The sequence below is a fragment of the Brachyhypopomus gauderio genome, chromosome 12 (genome assembly GCF_052324685.1).
Source record: "Brachyhypopomus gauderio isolate BG-103 chromosome 12, BGAUD_0.2, whole genome shotgun sequence".
NCBI classification, from domain to species: Eukaryota; Metazoa; Chordata; class Actinopteri; order Gymnotiformes; family Hypopomidae; genus Brachyhypopomus; species Brachyhypopomus gauderio.
Window position 1 is genome coordinate 9,292,373 of NC_135222.1, and position 15,000 is coordinate 9,307,372.

Genomic DNA, 15,000 nt, shown 5'->3' on the forward strand with positions numbered 1-15,000 from the left:
TGCCTGCACTATAAACTCACCTGCTGTGTTTGAATGCCTCATAATGATTAGCAAGCACTCTCGTTTTGTCACACAGACACTGCACTTCACTGCCCTGGTCCACAATTACTCTGACGATTACACAAACAACAGCTGATAACAACCTTCCCTTGGCCCAGATGCCTTTCAGTTGAACAATCTAGCAATATTTCCAACCAAATGAAAATGAAGATCCTTAAAGAGAAGAATTCTGACTTGTTACTTCAGATCTCTGCTCACTTTTTGGCATCTTCTGTCTCAGGATTGTAGAGTAGCCGTTCCTTCAAAGTTCTGTGGTTGTGTGAGGGCTTCCAGAAAGAAACGTGTCTTGACACACGCCACCTCGTTAGCCTGGGAAGACAGGCCTCCAAACTGACTTTGATGTTACCACAGAGACAGTAGAGTGGTAGTCCACTACCTACCCATATAGCTGAATCTCTTTTGTCTTAACACATAGACCAAATGCTGTTCTCTTCAAATAGCACGCATTTGATTAAATCACCAATCCTCCATTTACGTTTTTACATATACAGTATAAACATAACATAACATCATAACATGCTTTTTCCAAGTGTACACTCAGCTTAACAGTACCCTCAGACTCTGGCCTAGTGCACTAGCATAAGGACTTCTTCCTTAGAGACAACTCAGCCCCATCATAAGCGAACACTCTGCACAAGAGCATCTGTGAAATGTTGTAAACATATGATTATCACTAAAATGCTGTGGATCCTGGTAGGTGCTTGGGGTTCAGATGGTGAGCAGATGCTGCAGGTCTTGAGGGGCTGTGCATCTTCTGCGGTCATGGGGAGTTATATGGTCGGACTAAAGATGGGTTCTTCCCCCTTGCCTCCCATTTTTATGTCGGCCTCCCTTGCCGATTAGTCTGTTATAGATGCCGTTGTCCATCCAGAGCAGGTGGGCGATCACAGTGGATCTGACCTTAAACTGAAGTGAAGGAGAGAGCTGTACACAAGGATGAAACCGTTGTAGGCCCACTGCACTAACACTCCTCCAATACCGGGCTGTAATCATTCTAGTGGAAATGGAAATTCTAGTGGAAATGTCAGATTGTTGGCTATAAATAATATATGCTAAAGATTTTTTTTTAAACTGGCATGTATTTTCATGGTATCCAGTTGCGTTCATGTTCATGTGCATGATTTTCAAGTTGGAGGTGATAACATTATTATTATTACATTATTATGTGTAAAAGCTCAATTTTGTCAATGAACATTATGTGTAAAAGGTCAGTTTTGTCAGTGTTTGAATGTTAGAATGATGGGTGCCTGCAGGAGGTGGTGTAATGGACACGGCTGTATTTTATCAATGTGTTGATTATTCTCCTGCACCAGACTCGACTGCTGTGTGCTGGCCAGAAGTGCGTCAAGCTTGCCTTACTGCCTTAGCAGATTTAGTAACACTGGGAGTGACACACACACTTGTTTAATGACAAGACCTTATCGCTTTCTACCTTGTCAATGCACAGTTTTACAATTTATTATCCTCATTAGTTAATGAAGATTTATTATCCTCTTTTGTTCGAGGGTGTTACCAATGACAATGTATAAAAAAAGATATCAGTTGATAAGGAGGCGGCTCGTAGGTCTGTTGAGCCTGAAATGTTCGGTTTATGGATTCCTGATGATGCCTCTTAGTCCAGTCTGCAGTCAAAGTGGAGAGAGGCTCTTTTTTGGTATAGGAGCAGCAAAATCACAAATGGACCAATCCCTGTAGTCCATTAGCATAATACTATGGTGAAACCAGGGGTAACGGAGGAGAAGCCAGGTGTAGAATCACATTTTGCAAAATACGTTTCACTGTTTTCAAAATGATAGCAGACATGTGTTTGGTTGCATGTTTGCAAAAGGAGAAAACTGTGACTTTTCATGTATTTCCAAAGGAGATCCCACACAATAGGGTGCCTGTCCCAGCCAAGCGTCCATGTATTAATTAAAAGTTAAAAGGGTTTTGTCATAAAACATACTGAAGCACAGTTCCAAGTTATCCAGAAGACACAGCGAAAACAAGCCAACATTTTCAACCAGTAATTTATTTTCATTTTTCTTGCATTTTGTTTGTTGACTGTATACAACATATCTGCAGTGCGCTAGATAATGTTAGACAATGTTAGTCTGGTTCATGTCGAATGCTGACAGGACATTTTATGTGGCTTGGGAATGTTCGGGCAAATGTTCCTCAAAAAGGTTTGTCAGATAGCTAAACTACTGAATTAGATGATTGCTGTATTCATTATGATAATTCGTAATGATTATATTTGTATCAATATTAAATGCATTCTTGCACATGGGGCATTGTCACACATACACCTATCAGGAGGGTTAATGTTAATATACATATACATACATATTCTTCTTCTGATTAGGTATTCGGTTCAAACATGTTTGTCTGAACTATTCTAATATTACTACATGCCAGAAAACAAGCAGAGTTTTGTGTGTTTGATGAGCACAGGTGCACAGGTAAGTGCACAGGTGAGTGCACGGGTAAGCTCGAGCTGCAGGCAGAAGGGTGGATGGAGATAGAGGCGGGGCCTATTTACATATTCATCTTTTGAATTAAGGCTAGGATGCAGTTACATGTAAACCACTTTTTGAGTATTGGGGTGCTATCTGTGATCTATCATCTATAGACCTATGTAATTCAGATTAACAGAAATAAGTTTTTAGGGGGTTAAAACGTACTTTAGCCAGGGTTTTTTATGTTTTGGTGTAGTACCACGACCATAATTCAAACCTTTCGCATGAAGTTTTACTGTTAATTAAATCAAGCCATGGGGCCAAATGCATTTCTGCCTGGCGTGTTTACAGCTATTGACTCGAGAACCCCACACTGCCAGTCGCATAATGTAGTGCACTGGGAAACCCACAGCACGCGATGTTAAAGCTGGTGGGCTCTGTGCGGACTGACGCTCCGAACGGCTGCTAATCAATTACATCACCCACATGACAGTGCTGCAAAAGAAATCCATAGTAATACACAACTGTGCCCAGCCAGGCAGAATTGCTAATATATTCAGTCTGTATTCTACTATAAATGTGAGCTATTTTAGAAGCATTGATTCCTGTTAATAATGCACAGGCGGATGCACTGCCTCCCCAACACTATACAGTAGACTAATTTAAATATTTACAACCCTAGTGCTGGCCTGTGTTCGAATTTCGCCAGGGCTCCTATACAACCCTGCAGGTTTTCATTATGTTTTCCATGTACAAGAGCAAAAGTAATAAGAGTAATGAGAGCAAAAGTAGTGTTTCTGCTCTCCAACAGTCTGATCAGACCGAGAACGGAACGGTAAATGCACGGTCCTGTCTTCTGTTCCGCACTGCCGTTACCGATTTCACGCTGAGGGGTTCTCTTGCCGTTAGAATTAAGTAAAGGAACATAAATTGTCGTGAACCTTCTTGAAGACCGACTACTACCTATTGTCATTTCGTTTTATGTGATGGGAGAGTTAATCGTTTTGTTTCTTTATTTGGCCGTTCTTCTAAGCAGTTAGTGTAAACGTGTAAACATCTGCACTAAGTTGTAAGCAGAAAGTTCTTCAGGGTGGAAATGTGTGTGGTGTGCATGAGCAAATACACACTACGGGTATACATTTTTAAAAGCATGTTAATTTGTAATATTTATGGAAATTGCAAAACACCATTCATTACATTTAAGGTTATAAATGCATATAATAAAAACAGGAATAAAACTAACGGAAGCATAATGTCTTTAAAGTGACTTTGTAATGTGGAGTAAAAGAGAACAGACACTGTTATTCAGAAGTGGACATTCGAGATTCAGAAAGTAAAAGTCCTCACAAAGATTTTGCTCAGGCGTCTTGGATTGTGTTGATTCCATTCATTCTACTTGGCACTAATTAGAAAATCCAGTAAGCTTGAATAAAATCATGGGAAGGAGCTTTACTTTCTGAACCTGGAATGTCCACCTCTGCTGTTATTTATAAAATAGTGATAGCAATAGTCACTTGAACTAAATATTGAACTAAATAACTGCATCCCGTGTGTGAGGTGGCCTTGGCAACACCGGTGTTAAGATGTTCTTGATTATAATTGCTTTTTCCCGACACAAATCAAATGCCTATGTTCTCTAACATGGCTACCTAACGCAATTTATTGTACAAACAAACCTTGACTCGGGCTAAGTAAACCTTCGGCGCGCTGCCGAGAAAATCACGTGTCGTTTGAAGTAATTGAACAGGCAACGGAAACCTGAAACACTTTTAACCTGATTAATCGTTCAACTGAAGAGAAAACAAATACACTCTTTTATAGGAATGCAGCTGGAAAAAATTAGATAATCTATGTGCGCCTCTCAGTCTTAACCACAATTTACATAAAGAACGAAGGGCCACAGTTTAACGGGTGAGTCTACAGTTGACCCAGCGTAGGCTGAAGTGCACTTTCAAGAATACTCTTGGAAGCAGTGTGCGTGAATAGAGGATAGCCTACTCGAAATATCTGGCCTGCCTCATCGTGCACTTTTAAAGTGTTTTTCATTAGTTAAGTTTCATTAGTTCAGCCTTTTCTTGTCGTAGCTATAACATAATGTGAGTAATCAGAGATGTTTCTCACAAACTGCCAGCTGTGATAGTACAACACTTGTCAGGACTACAACCACAACCCAAACTTGCTGTGCCAGATTGTTCTCACCGCTCCCAACACCCCTGCTTAATAACGACAGCCAGCTTAACCTCCAATTATTTCGCAAAATTTTATGCGAATTTACAAAATCATGTTTTTTATCCACTATGGTTATGCTAAGAAACTTTATATGGCGTATACTACAGCTAGATAATCAAAACAAGTAACATGAATGCTATAGATATAGTCATCTTCCTGATTGATATTCCATCGTTTATGCGAAAAAACCTTTTTACATTGCATTTACTGGCATTTCCACCTCACCCTAGCGTAAAAATTTGGGTGATTTTTCTTATTTGGCTTATGTCGGGGCCCTCTGCCCTTTGGGGCCTGGGTGGGTGTATTTGTCTTCGCCTTCCATGTAGCTATTTACGCTGAGGAGATGGAATTGTTGACATGGCACCTACCCATAGCGACCGAGAGAGCTTTAAATCTTCAGCTGTCTGACAGGCAAAATGACTCGCATTCTAAGGACCTACTGTATATCCTATGTTTTAATTTCAGTAGATTTATGCCTTACTTCATGTCAGGAATTTGAAAACATCCCAGTAAGATCCTTATTTTAACCAATTAACACTTTACAGAAAAAATGTTCATCAATATCTTTATTAAGCATAAGAACACACAGGCTAAATGTACCGCTGTCGCGGTTTTGATCATGTCGTTTCATCTGCTACATTGTTCTTGTGTGCTACTGCTCATTTGTAAAAATGACAAACAAAAGCGTTTCGGGCGTTTCCACTGTAGCTGAGGCACTTGATAACATGCAGTTAGGATTATAATTCTCGGCAAACACACAGGCTAACCTGGACATGATGCAGGGGACAACAGACAAACAAGGGAAGGAGACACATCTGATTGTTCGAGCTACTGCAGAGTAAAGGGAAGTCAAATTCACCTCTGTCACTAAAACTCAACCTGGGATTTGTAGTCCTATAAAACACCCGGAACTGCATTCTAACTAGCAGCAACTCTACTGCCTGCTCATTGTTAACGGCCGCATATTACCACTATTGAAATGATGAGTTGCCCTTATGAGGCAGTCTTGCTCAGCACCTCTGAGCCAAGCTTCATTTCACCGCACAGCGCTCTCAATATCTGCACAGTCCATCCATCATGATTATTAGAAAAATGTACGAAAACTAGAATGCTCCCCCGAAGATCAATGGAAATTCTCACGGGCATATTATAACACTGACCCCTCCCCAACCCCCACTCCCAGAATGCACTGTGTATTGTTTTAGGAGTGCGGGATGACCAGTGGTCATTTCTCTTGTCGATAGCTGTGCTGTGGGATGTGCTGTGTTGGATTATTGTGGCGGAACCAGGCCTCCATTCGGATCGACCCGGACCCAGCATGTAGTCTGTGCGCCGTAGGTAGTTTTAGAGAGTTGCAGAGTTTGTAGTCACTGTGCTTGGGTGGCTTCATCCTGGAGGAGGCACTCCTGAAAGAGGGAGAGGGGCTTGTGCTACAGTAAAAAACCATCCATTAGTTAGTCATGGGTCTGTGGTGCTACGTTGGCACTAAGATGATTAAATCCAACAGGCTAATTACACATAACATATGTGATAATATTGATTTATATTTCCTTTTCTTCAATGTTAGCCACATTAGAAGTAAGCTGGTTCTTAAATCAAGGTAATTAAGTGCCGTTTTGTTTCTATGCTTTACAAGTGTGGAATCAGAGGAAATAGGAACAGTAGCACAGGGAATAAGATGGAGAGAATCTCTGAAGGCTTTCTTTTCATGACAAGTTCTCTTGCTGGCCAGTATAGCTTGAGCTATATTTGTTTATGCTATGGATGGAAATGAAAACTTTCCAGGTACCATATGTGTGCAATTATCACCAAAGGCCACAAAGGGTTTCAGATATGCCAGAGTACATGAATCTGTGTGTGTGTGTGTGTGTGTGTGTGTGTGTGTGTGTGTGTGTGTGTGTGTGTGTGTGTGTGTGTGTGTGTGTGTGTGCGTGCGTGCGCACGTGCAGACCTGGATCTGCTAGTCGTCCAGGTGCTGCTCCTCCCACGTGGAGGTGGGGATGGCACTGTAGGGGTCCATGATGACCTTGGCACAGCGGATGATCATGGCCACCAGCAGCAGGCAGAGGAAGGCGATGCAAGCCAGGGTCAGGCCCTGGTCCACGTCCACGAAGGCGGGGTCGGGTGTAGTCTCCTCCATGGCGTCGGTCTGTCCGCATCTATCCGTACCGCTGCTATCATCCTGATCATTTACCTGAGAGGCAGAGAGAGAGGAGGAAAGATTTATATCACACACCCCTCTCTGAATGTCTAATTCTAAATGTGCCACTATGACTACCAAGTCATACTAGCAATGCTAGCTCATCTTTTATCCATTTACTTACCCAAAACTCTTTTTGTTTGTTTGTTTGGAAGAGTCAATATCAGCAGCTTCTAATTAAGAAACTTTTTGTTGAAGATCATGTGTGTGTCAGCCTGCATTTACAGTCTATTCAGTGAAAAATTACAAATGTTCCATTCTATGCATGCTTAAGCAGTAAGTGAGGCTTCTCCTGTAATGCCATCATAGACTCTAGATGAACGGCTCCAACCAGAAATCTCCTGAGCAGGGAGGCTCATCGCATGTGTTTGACACCCAGAGGACTCTGGCAAGGAGGAGTCATAAATTTCTACCCACGCTCCTCCCTGATCCTGGAACGGATACAACGGGAACAGTGCCCTCTCCATGGGTCTACGATGGGATAGTTCATGGCTATATAAGAGAGCAGATGTTATGGTATGACTCAAGCCAAACAGATTTAGTAAGGATAAAAGGATTAGAAGTAGTTTAACCTTGAAATCAAACTCTGCATGTTTACTATTTTTGAGACAGTTGTATGCACCTTTTATTTTCCTTGGGTATAACACATTTATTAGTGTTTTATTAATTCAGTTAATTTATTCTCCAATGCGAATGTGACACATCTGAGGAGAAGATGGGCCATATCACTGTATTGATGATGTTCCGTACCATTCAGCAAGCATTTGAAAACGAGTTGGGTAGACTTAAACATGTGTGCAATCTGAGTTCAAATGAGAGCCATCAGGAGAAACTAACCACCAATGATGTATAAGGTCCTCATAGATGGACCCTCCTGTTTTGTGTTTAGTCTCTGGTTTCCTGTTGTGATGTGTTGGGGTTATTGGTCTTGGTAAACCCCAGTGATGCTGAACTGGACTTTCAAGCTCTGTCAGGCAGTCAGGAGCTGGGCCAGAACCAAACACCAGCATAGTCTAATCTGAATAGCTACGAAGACCATGTTTAGTCTAAGCTTAAGACACATTACATATGATTGCCCACTAGCTTTGATAAAGAAAATGAAGGATTACTTCAAAAAACAGCAACCAATCAAATCAACCGCAGCTTAAATGTTGCTTCTAGTCACTGCGACCTGAGACTGTCAATAAACTTGAACAGTTCTGGGGCACTTACAATTATAGCTACATTAACCCGGGATTTCAAATGACCTTCAGAAACGGACAATATTTATGTCCAAATAATACTAAGAAAATATAGATATAAACAAAGATATAAGACCGTCTGTATAATCCCAACTGATGCGATGAGGAAAAACTTCAGGTAATAAACCCAGTGCCAAAGCACGCCTTGAGGCTGTTTCTAATTCTTGCCAGGTCATGCCTTGCACACACAGGAGATATTAAGCTAAGCAGGCAAGGCTCAAACGCTCACCGAGAAGCACGGCGCGCAGGGAAGGAGGTCCATGATAGATTAATGAACGCTGGGCATTTATAGTCGAGCTTGCTTTATGAGCTTCGAACCCCTGTGCTCTGAGATTTGCGCAAACCTTTAAATTAAATGGAAAGCAATCAATCAGCGCAGGAATAGTGAGGAACCTGTGAAAGCCCAGTCTTACTGTCTGCGTTTTTCTCTCCAAAACCACTTTGAAATTCCTAAAAGATCGTATTTTGCGCATCTTCATACCTAACTTGCGTTCCTTTGATAAACTACTTCGTAAATAACTCGCTTTGTACCCAACTCGCTGTGATATCTACAGCCTATTAGAATGTTTTATCGCAATTCTGCTTAGCCAGTAAAGACATTACGCAGTACTTCAGTTTCAGTCAGCCAGAATAATGCAAGACAAATCTTAAGACTGCCCAAAGTGGTATTTTTTATAACCCACAGTTCGGCTTGACATCTACCGTTAAGTCTTTTTTGTGAAATATTTCACCCTCGTGTTGTGGTCATGTGTAAGTGAGCTGCTGATCTCGGGTGATACCTGTTCATTTAAGTCACTTCTGTAACACATTACTTAAAATACTGATCAGTCTAGGACTAGGTCATTCTAGAATACCACTGCGAATGACAGCAGAATGCAGTAGGTGTGGACTGATTGATTACAGTGCACTGAACAGGATGTTAGTGTTGCGTGAAGAGCAGCCATCCTTACTGTGTTTATGTTCTTGTCTGTCTCTACGTCTGCCTCACCTTTTCTGGAAAGCATGCTATTACGTCAAAGAGCAGTTATGATACTGCATGCATTAATGTCCCTCAGACAGCAGGTAATCTCTGAGTTAGTAAGCAATGGTCTTGGTTCTTCATAGAGGATCTGCAGCTCCATTTTACATTTTGTTTTGACTAAAAGCTTGCATGGGTGAATAAATCTAATAAATTGAATAAGCGTTTCAACTGGAACGGGTGTGGAAATGAATAAATAAATACTTGTGCCCATACTATGAAAGTGCAGCTGTGATTGTAGGCCTAAATCACTGGATGTGGTTTCATCATACTAATTAAACAGATTGTTGTCTCATTATTCGGTTATAAAAAAAAAGACTAACAGCATCGTAAAGCTTCAGGGATTGGCCGACTTTAGACAGATGCCAGGCCATCCAATAAATTTCTTTATCCAAGTCATAATGAGAGCACAGTTCACAGCTTCAAGTAGCTACTTCTTTCTTTGCCTTCGGTTAAGTTTCCTCATTAGATACAACCTATTGCAAAAACATTCAACTCAAAGCGACCAAGTACCCTGCGTTGTGTGTGTGTGTGTGTGTTGGGTGCGAGCCCGTTTGTACTCTCTAATGTGATTAATAGGAAGGTGGACCTTCGGTGACAGTAGCAGCGACTCGGGGTCGTAATGACAGATTATCCGGAATTAAACGTAAAAAAGAAATTTTAGAGTCTCGTTTGTGGAACGCGTGAGACGTTACATTATCATTTCGATAAGCTTTCTCCACACTGAACTAAAACGTGTCCTCTCTTTTCAGTTAAATCATTCGGTACAATACCGATAGTCCACCACCCTTTGAGGGTTCCTCGTGAACGTTTTCCAAGCGCCAGCAGTTTCTGGACTGGACCTCACGTGCATTAGCGCGCGCGCGTTCTTTGTCCGTCTGGGCCCTGCTTGACGGCAATTTGGAAACGATTTCTTGCCCGAGTACTCATAGCAACAGTAACCTTGGCAACCCCATTAGCAATTTAATGGAAAATTACCGTTGACTCTGACGACCTAAGACGCGGGGAGGGAAACCGTTCATCTTGGACAGAACTCAGCGAGGCTCCTTCTTAGCGTTGTCCTCGAGATGACGCTTCCTGCTCTGTGTAATAAAATGAAACACGAAGATGAGTAAAAGAATATATATAGTTCACAATCTCAGTTAGTTGCCCAGGCGATACAACAAAAGCCCAAATCTATCCTATTGATATAAGGCTTACCCTAATCCTGCTTTGAGTCTGTAGTCTACACTGGGCTATGGTGTAGAGTCTACACCATAGCCCAGTGTAGACTACAGACTCAAACTGTAGACCACTGCTTGCTCGGAACTGAACATCTTGACAGCCTCATTCATTTGAATAGACATCATGACTAAATCGATCTGACAGTATAGCACACCTTCCAGTGTTGTTCCATAGGCTTCTAAACCTATAGCAAACGTGATTATAAACATGATTTGTGCTTCATGAATGTGATTTTCTCTCACCAGCAGCTATACACCCAAACCAGCCCTGAAGTTCATTTGCCTCATTATGCACCCCAGTCAGCAAAAGTTGTTGGATAAGAAGTATAATCAGCTTAGCTTTTGGTATACTATAGCGTGATTTAGACCACAAGGCTGGAGGTAGCCACCCTTGTAGCCCCCAGGCAGACCCCTGGTAAAGCTCAGTTCAACCTCAATGAATTGAAAGTAACAGATAAACTATGACATTAGAGTTATTCACAGTGGTTAAGGCTACACACCTGGTATCTTCACAGCATAGGGACCTCTAGCTTTCTTACTGTATTTGTTAGAGGCCTCTGTAGGCGCTAATATCCCAAATGACACTGCTCCCATAGAAGTTAGGATGAACCCCCTAATAAGCCACTTCCAGCAGATATTGATGGTACATGGGTGACTCTGTAGGCTACATGTAGAAGCCTATTAACAGTTGATTAGGTTGTACAATCATTTTTACAAGATGTTACCCAGTACATCATAGAAGTGCCTCTGTATCTGCTGAGAGAGTTGGGCAATATTAAATAGACATATGAATACATATTTAAGTAGGCAACTGGCATGAGCTTCAAAGATTAGTGTAGGATGAAATATTATTGAGATTCTGCACATTAGTAACATAAGCTCACTCTCTATTGTCTTAAAGTTTGCACTCATCCACGCTTTAAAGTCACTAAACCTTTTTCACTTTTGCACATTCTGTTATTAACTAAATATTTCAGAGATATCTGCACACAGGTAGATATCGGTGGCATGCGTGTTTCAAAGTGTTTCTGTGTTTGGGTTTACCTTACGTGGTATGGCCAAACGTATGCTTCCCAATTATTGAGTTCAGGTTCTTCAGTCACACCCATTGCTAACAGGCAGTGTTGGGAACGTTACTTTAAAAAAGTAATTAGTTATAGTTACTCACTACTTGTTCAAAAAAGTAACTGAGTTAGTAACTGAATTACTTTATAATAAAAGTAACTCGTTACCAGAGAAAGTAACTATTTGCGTTACAGTTAAAAAAAGTTATATGCCAATGAATAAGGATTTTTTTTGAAAAAGCAGTTTTTACAGTCAGTTGAAATGAGTAGATCAGAAAGGTTTTTAACTTTTGATATTTATTGCACATCCACAGACCAGTGCAGGATAAAATCCTTTAATATCCCAAATCTTTGTAAAAAAAAATAAAAATAGTAAACAGTTACACTATATAAAGTGCATTTACATCTATCAAATAAAATTAACTTCTCTCAATCTGAGACAATTGTTTGTTCACAACAGAAGTAAACTTAACAATACAACCTCTATTCTTAATTAAATAATTCAAATACCCAGTCTGGTAGACATTCAGGAACTTCAAGCATTTTCTTAAATAATGTTTATATCGCCACCTTAAAAATGCTAATTTTTCTTCCTCGCCATTTCTGTCTCTTCTCTGTTTGTGTCGTGTGCTTCGGCGCGCGTGTAAAAACACTGGCTCTGATTGGCTACCATAACTCTGCCTTAACCAATCGCTTATTGACTTGTTAAGTTAAACAGGTGTTACACAGAGAACTGTGACCTATCGAGATCTGTGGCTGTGTTCGAAATAGACTACTACATACTGGATACTGCATACTGGACTCAGTATATACTGGATACTGCATACTGGTCCTCGTAGTAGTATGCAGTACAGTTTCCAGTATGGGACAAAAGCAAAGCACACTATGGGGTCACGTGAATGTAGCGTTGCATGATGGGATGCAGTACACCACGAAGATAGCTCTGTTCGCGTACTGGAATATTTTGCGGAAGTAGTAGGTCATCCGGGTATGTTTCGCGTAGTGGAAAAGTTCATTTTGGTCACATACTGCATACGGCATACTGATTTGGGGCTCGATCAGTATGCCAGTAGTATGTAGTAGACTATTTCGAACACAGCCCGTTACTCCTCACTAGCCTGGGCAGCGGTCCGCTCGGATTACTGTTAGTATATCAATATATAGTAACGCACCGCTTTTAATGACCAGTAACGTCAACGGGGTTGTAACGGCAGGAAAAGTAATTAATTATATTATCCCGTTACTAACAAAATGACGCCGTTACCTAACGCCGTTATTCGCAACACTGCTAACAGGTATATAAAATTAAGCACTTTAAATTAAGTCGAATAAATTCCCTAGCAAACACTGCATGTGGCATGGGTCTCACTAAGGAGTTCAGTGGCTTTCTAAGGAGTTCAGTGGCTTTCAATATAAACCTTTACATTTGTTGCATTCAGCAGACACTCTTATCTAAAGCAGCTTATAATAGTGTTTTGTCATGTACTCACAAAATGCATCATAGACAGTATAATAGTTTAGAGTCAAAGATACCAATAGATACAGGCAGTGGCGCAAAAAGGGGGTATGCAGCGTATGCGACGCATAGGGGCGCTGCACTAGAGGGGGCGCCAAATCGATGCCAGAAAATTATTTGCCGAGTTGGTGGGGGGTGGGGGTGGGAGTCGATCAGGAGTCGATGCTGATACCAACAAAGAATTCAAAATGAGCATAAGTGTAATACCAAACTACACTAAGTGCTAAGGGGGTTCAATTAGTCAATCATATATTTCAATTATATTTCTATGTGTGCAAGTTTAGTGGTCAGTTAAATTTCCACCCATGCTAGCGCAGCCTCAGTTAACTGTAACTGCTGTTATTGTGAAATGGAAGCACCGAGGAGCAAAAAACAGGTCGGCCACAGAGCGAGAAACCGGGCAAATCACAGAGCATGGTCACCGATGCATGAATGCACCTAGACGTCATCCATTCTCAGTAGCATCACTCAATACAAAGTTCCAGACTGCCTCTGTAAGCAACATTACTTCAAAAACTGTGTGTCAGGAGGTTTATGAAATGGGCACCCATGACTGAGCCGTGGTACAGAAGCCTACGATTACTATACACAATGCCAAGCACCTCCTGGAGATGCGTGAAGCCCAATGACAATAGATTCGGGAGCGGTGGAAAGGTGTTCTCTGGAGTGATGAATCACACTTCACTAGTAGTCTGATGGGCAAATCTGGGTCTGGTGGACATTTCAGAATGCCAGGAACCAACAATAAAGTTTGGTGGAGGATGGATAATGATCAGGGAGTGGTTTTCAGAGTTTGGGCTAGGCCTCTTAGTTCCAGTGACAAATATTCTAACGCTAAAAAATACAAAGACGTTGTAGACAATTATATGCGTCCAACTTTATGTCAACAGTTTGGGGAAGGCCATATCTTATGTCAGTGCCGTATTGTCCCTGTGCACAAAGCCAGATCCTTATGACATGATATAATGAGTTTGCTGCGGAAGAACTCCAGTGGCCTCCACAGAGTCCTGACCCTACTCAACACCTTTGGGATGAATTGAAGTTTGAGTTGTGAGACAGGCTGATATCATTCCTTGACCTCAAATGTCTTTTGACCAAACAGACATAAATTCCCATAAACAAACTCCAAAACCTTGTGACAAGCCTTCTAAACGTCTATATTAATGTCCATGAGTTTGGAATTGGATTTTCAACAAGTTCACTTATGTGTGATAACCCATTTTTCACCATATAGTGTAGGTGTGTCTAACAAAAATCAGAACACTTTTACTGCACTTTTCTCCCAATGTTAGTAGTATCCAACACACTAGCTAATAAATCTCCCTCATAACTCAACACCACCAAGCCCAGAGGTTGAAGGCTAGCGCAATACAAATGTAGCTAGCCAGTAGCGCAACATCACTGGATGGTTCAACAATCTTGGTAAAGGGTACCACCCACCAGCACTAGCTATACCCAGGTTAGCTGGCCTTATGTTGAGGGATGGAACAAGCACACAATCCCACCATGAAAGCAAGACGGGTACACTGTAAGTAGCTCTTTGGATGTGTTGTATTGGCAGTTCTGGTCAGATAGACACTTGGCAGTTTTCGGTGGTGAGGTAAATTCCTTTTCTGCTTGTTATCAGGTAAGCTGTAAAATGGTATGCTTTCATTAGTTTTATAATTGCTTGGTATGATTAACGGGCCAAGTTTAGGCTGTGTGCATGGAGGGTCAGAGCTGGCTTTGCAGATAACAGTATACTGCAGTGTATGTGTGTGTGAGAGAGAGAGGGGTAGAAGAGGGCAGGGGTTTAAGTGTGTGTTTGCGTTTGAAACACACTGTGAGACACAATGTGTGAGACAAACATAAAGCTACGGTTTACTTGTGCACAGACTTGAAACTGCATGGCACTCTGAAGGATGTTGTCTCTGTGTGTGTATGTGTGTGTGTGTGTGTGTGTGTGTGTGTGTGTGTGTGTGTGTGTGTGTGTGTATGTGTGGAGGGGGGGGGGGGGGGGGTTGCCTGTGTG

The 15,000-nt window shown here is 41.5% G+C and overlaps 1 protein-coding gene across 5 annotated transcripts in view; it reads right to left on the reverse strand.

Annotated features, from left to right (window-relative positions):
* Positions 1 to 5,094: 5,094 nt before the first annotated feature.
* The window catches only part of ctxnd1 (cortexin domain containing 1), a 14,829-nt gene continuing 4,923 nt past the window's right edge, over positions 5,095 to 15,000 (reverse strand). The window contains exons 2-4 of one of the 5 annotated variants that reach the window (XM_077023023.1): positions 10,165 to 10,268; positions 6,679 to 6,921; positions 5,095 to 6,133 (exon numbers count right to left, since the gene is read on the reverse strand). In XM_077023023.1, coding sequence (XP_076879138.1) covers positions 6,688 to 6,867 — 180 coding nt within the window. In that variant the 5' untranslated portion in view covers positions 6,868 to 6,921; positions 10,165 to 10,268 and the 3' untranslated portion in view covers positions 5,095 to 6,133; positions 6,679 to 6,687. Of the gene's footprint in view, positions 6,158 to 6,678; positions 6,922 to 7,051; positions 7,407 to 7,764; positions 8,241 to 9,156; positions 10,054 to 10,164; positions 10,269 to 15,000 lie in introns of those variants that run through there. The other 4 variants (XM_077023025.1, XM_077023026.1, XM_077023024.1 and 1 more) reach the window with 4 other exon arrangements.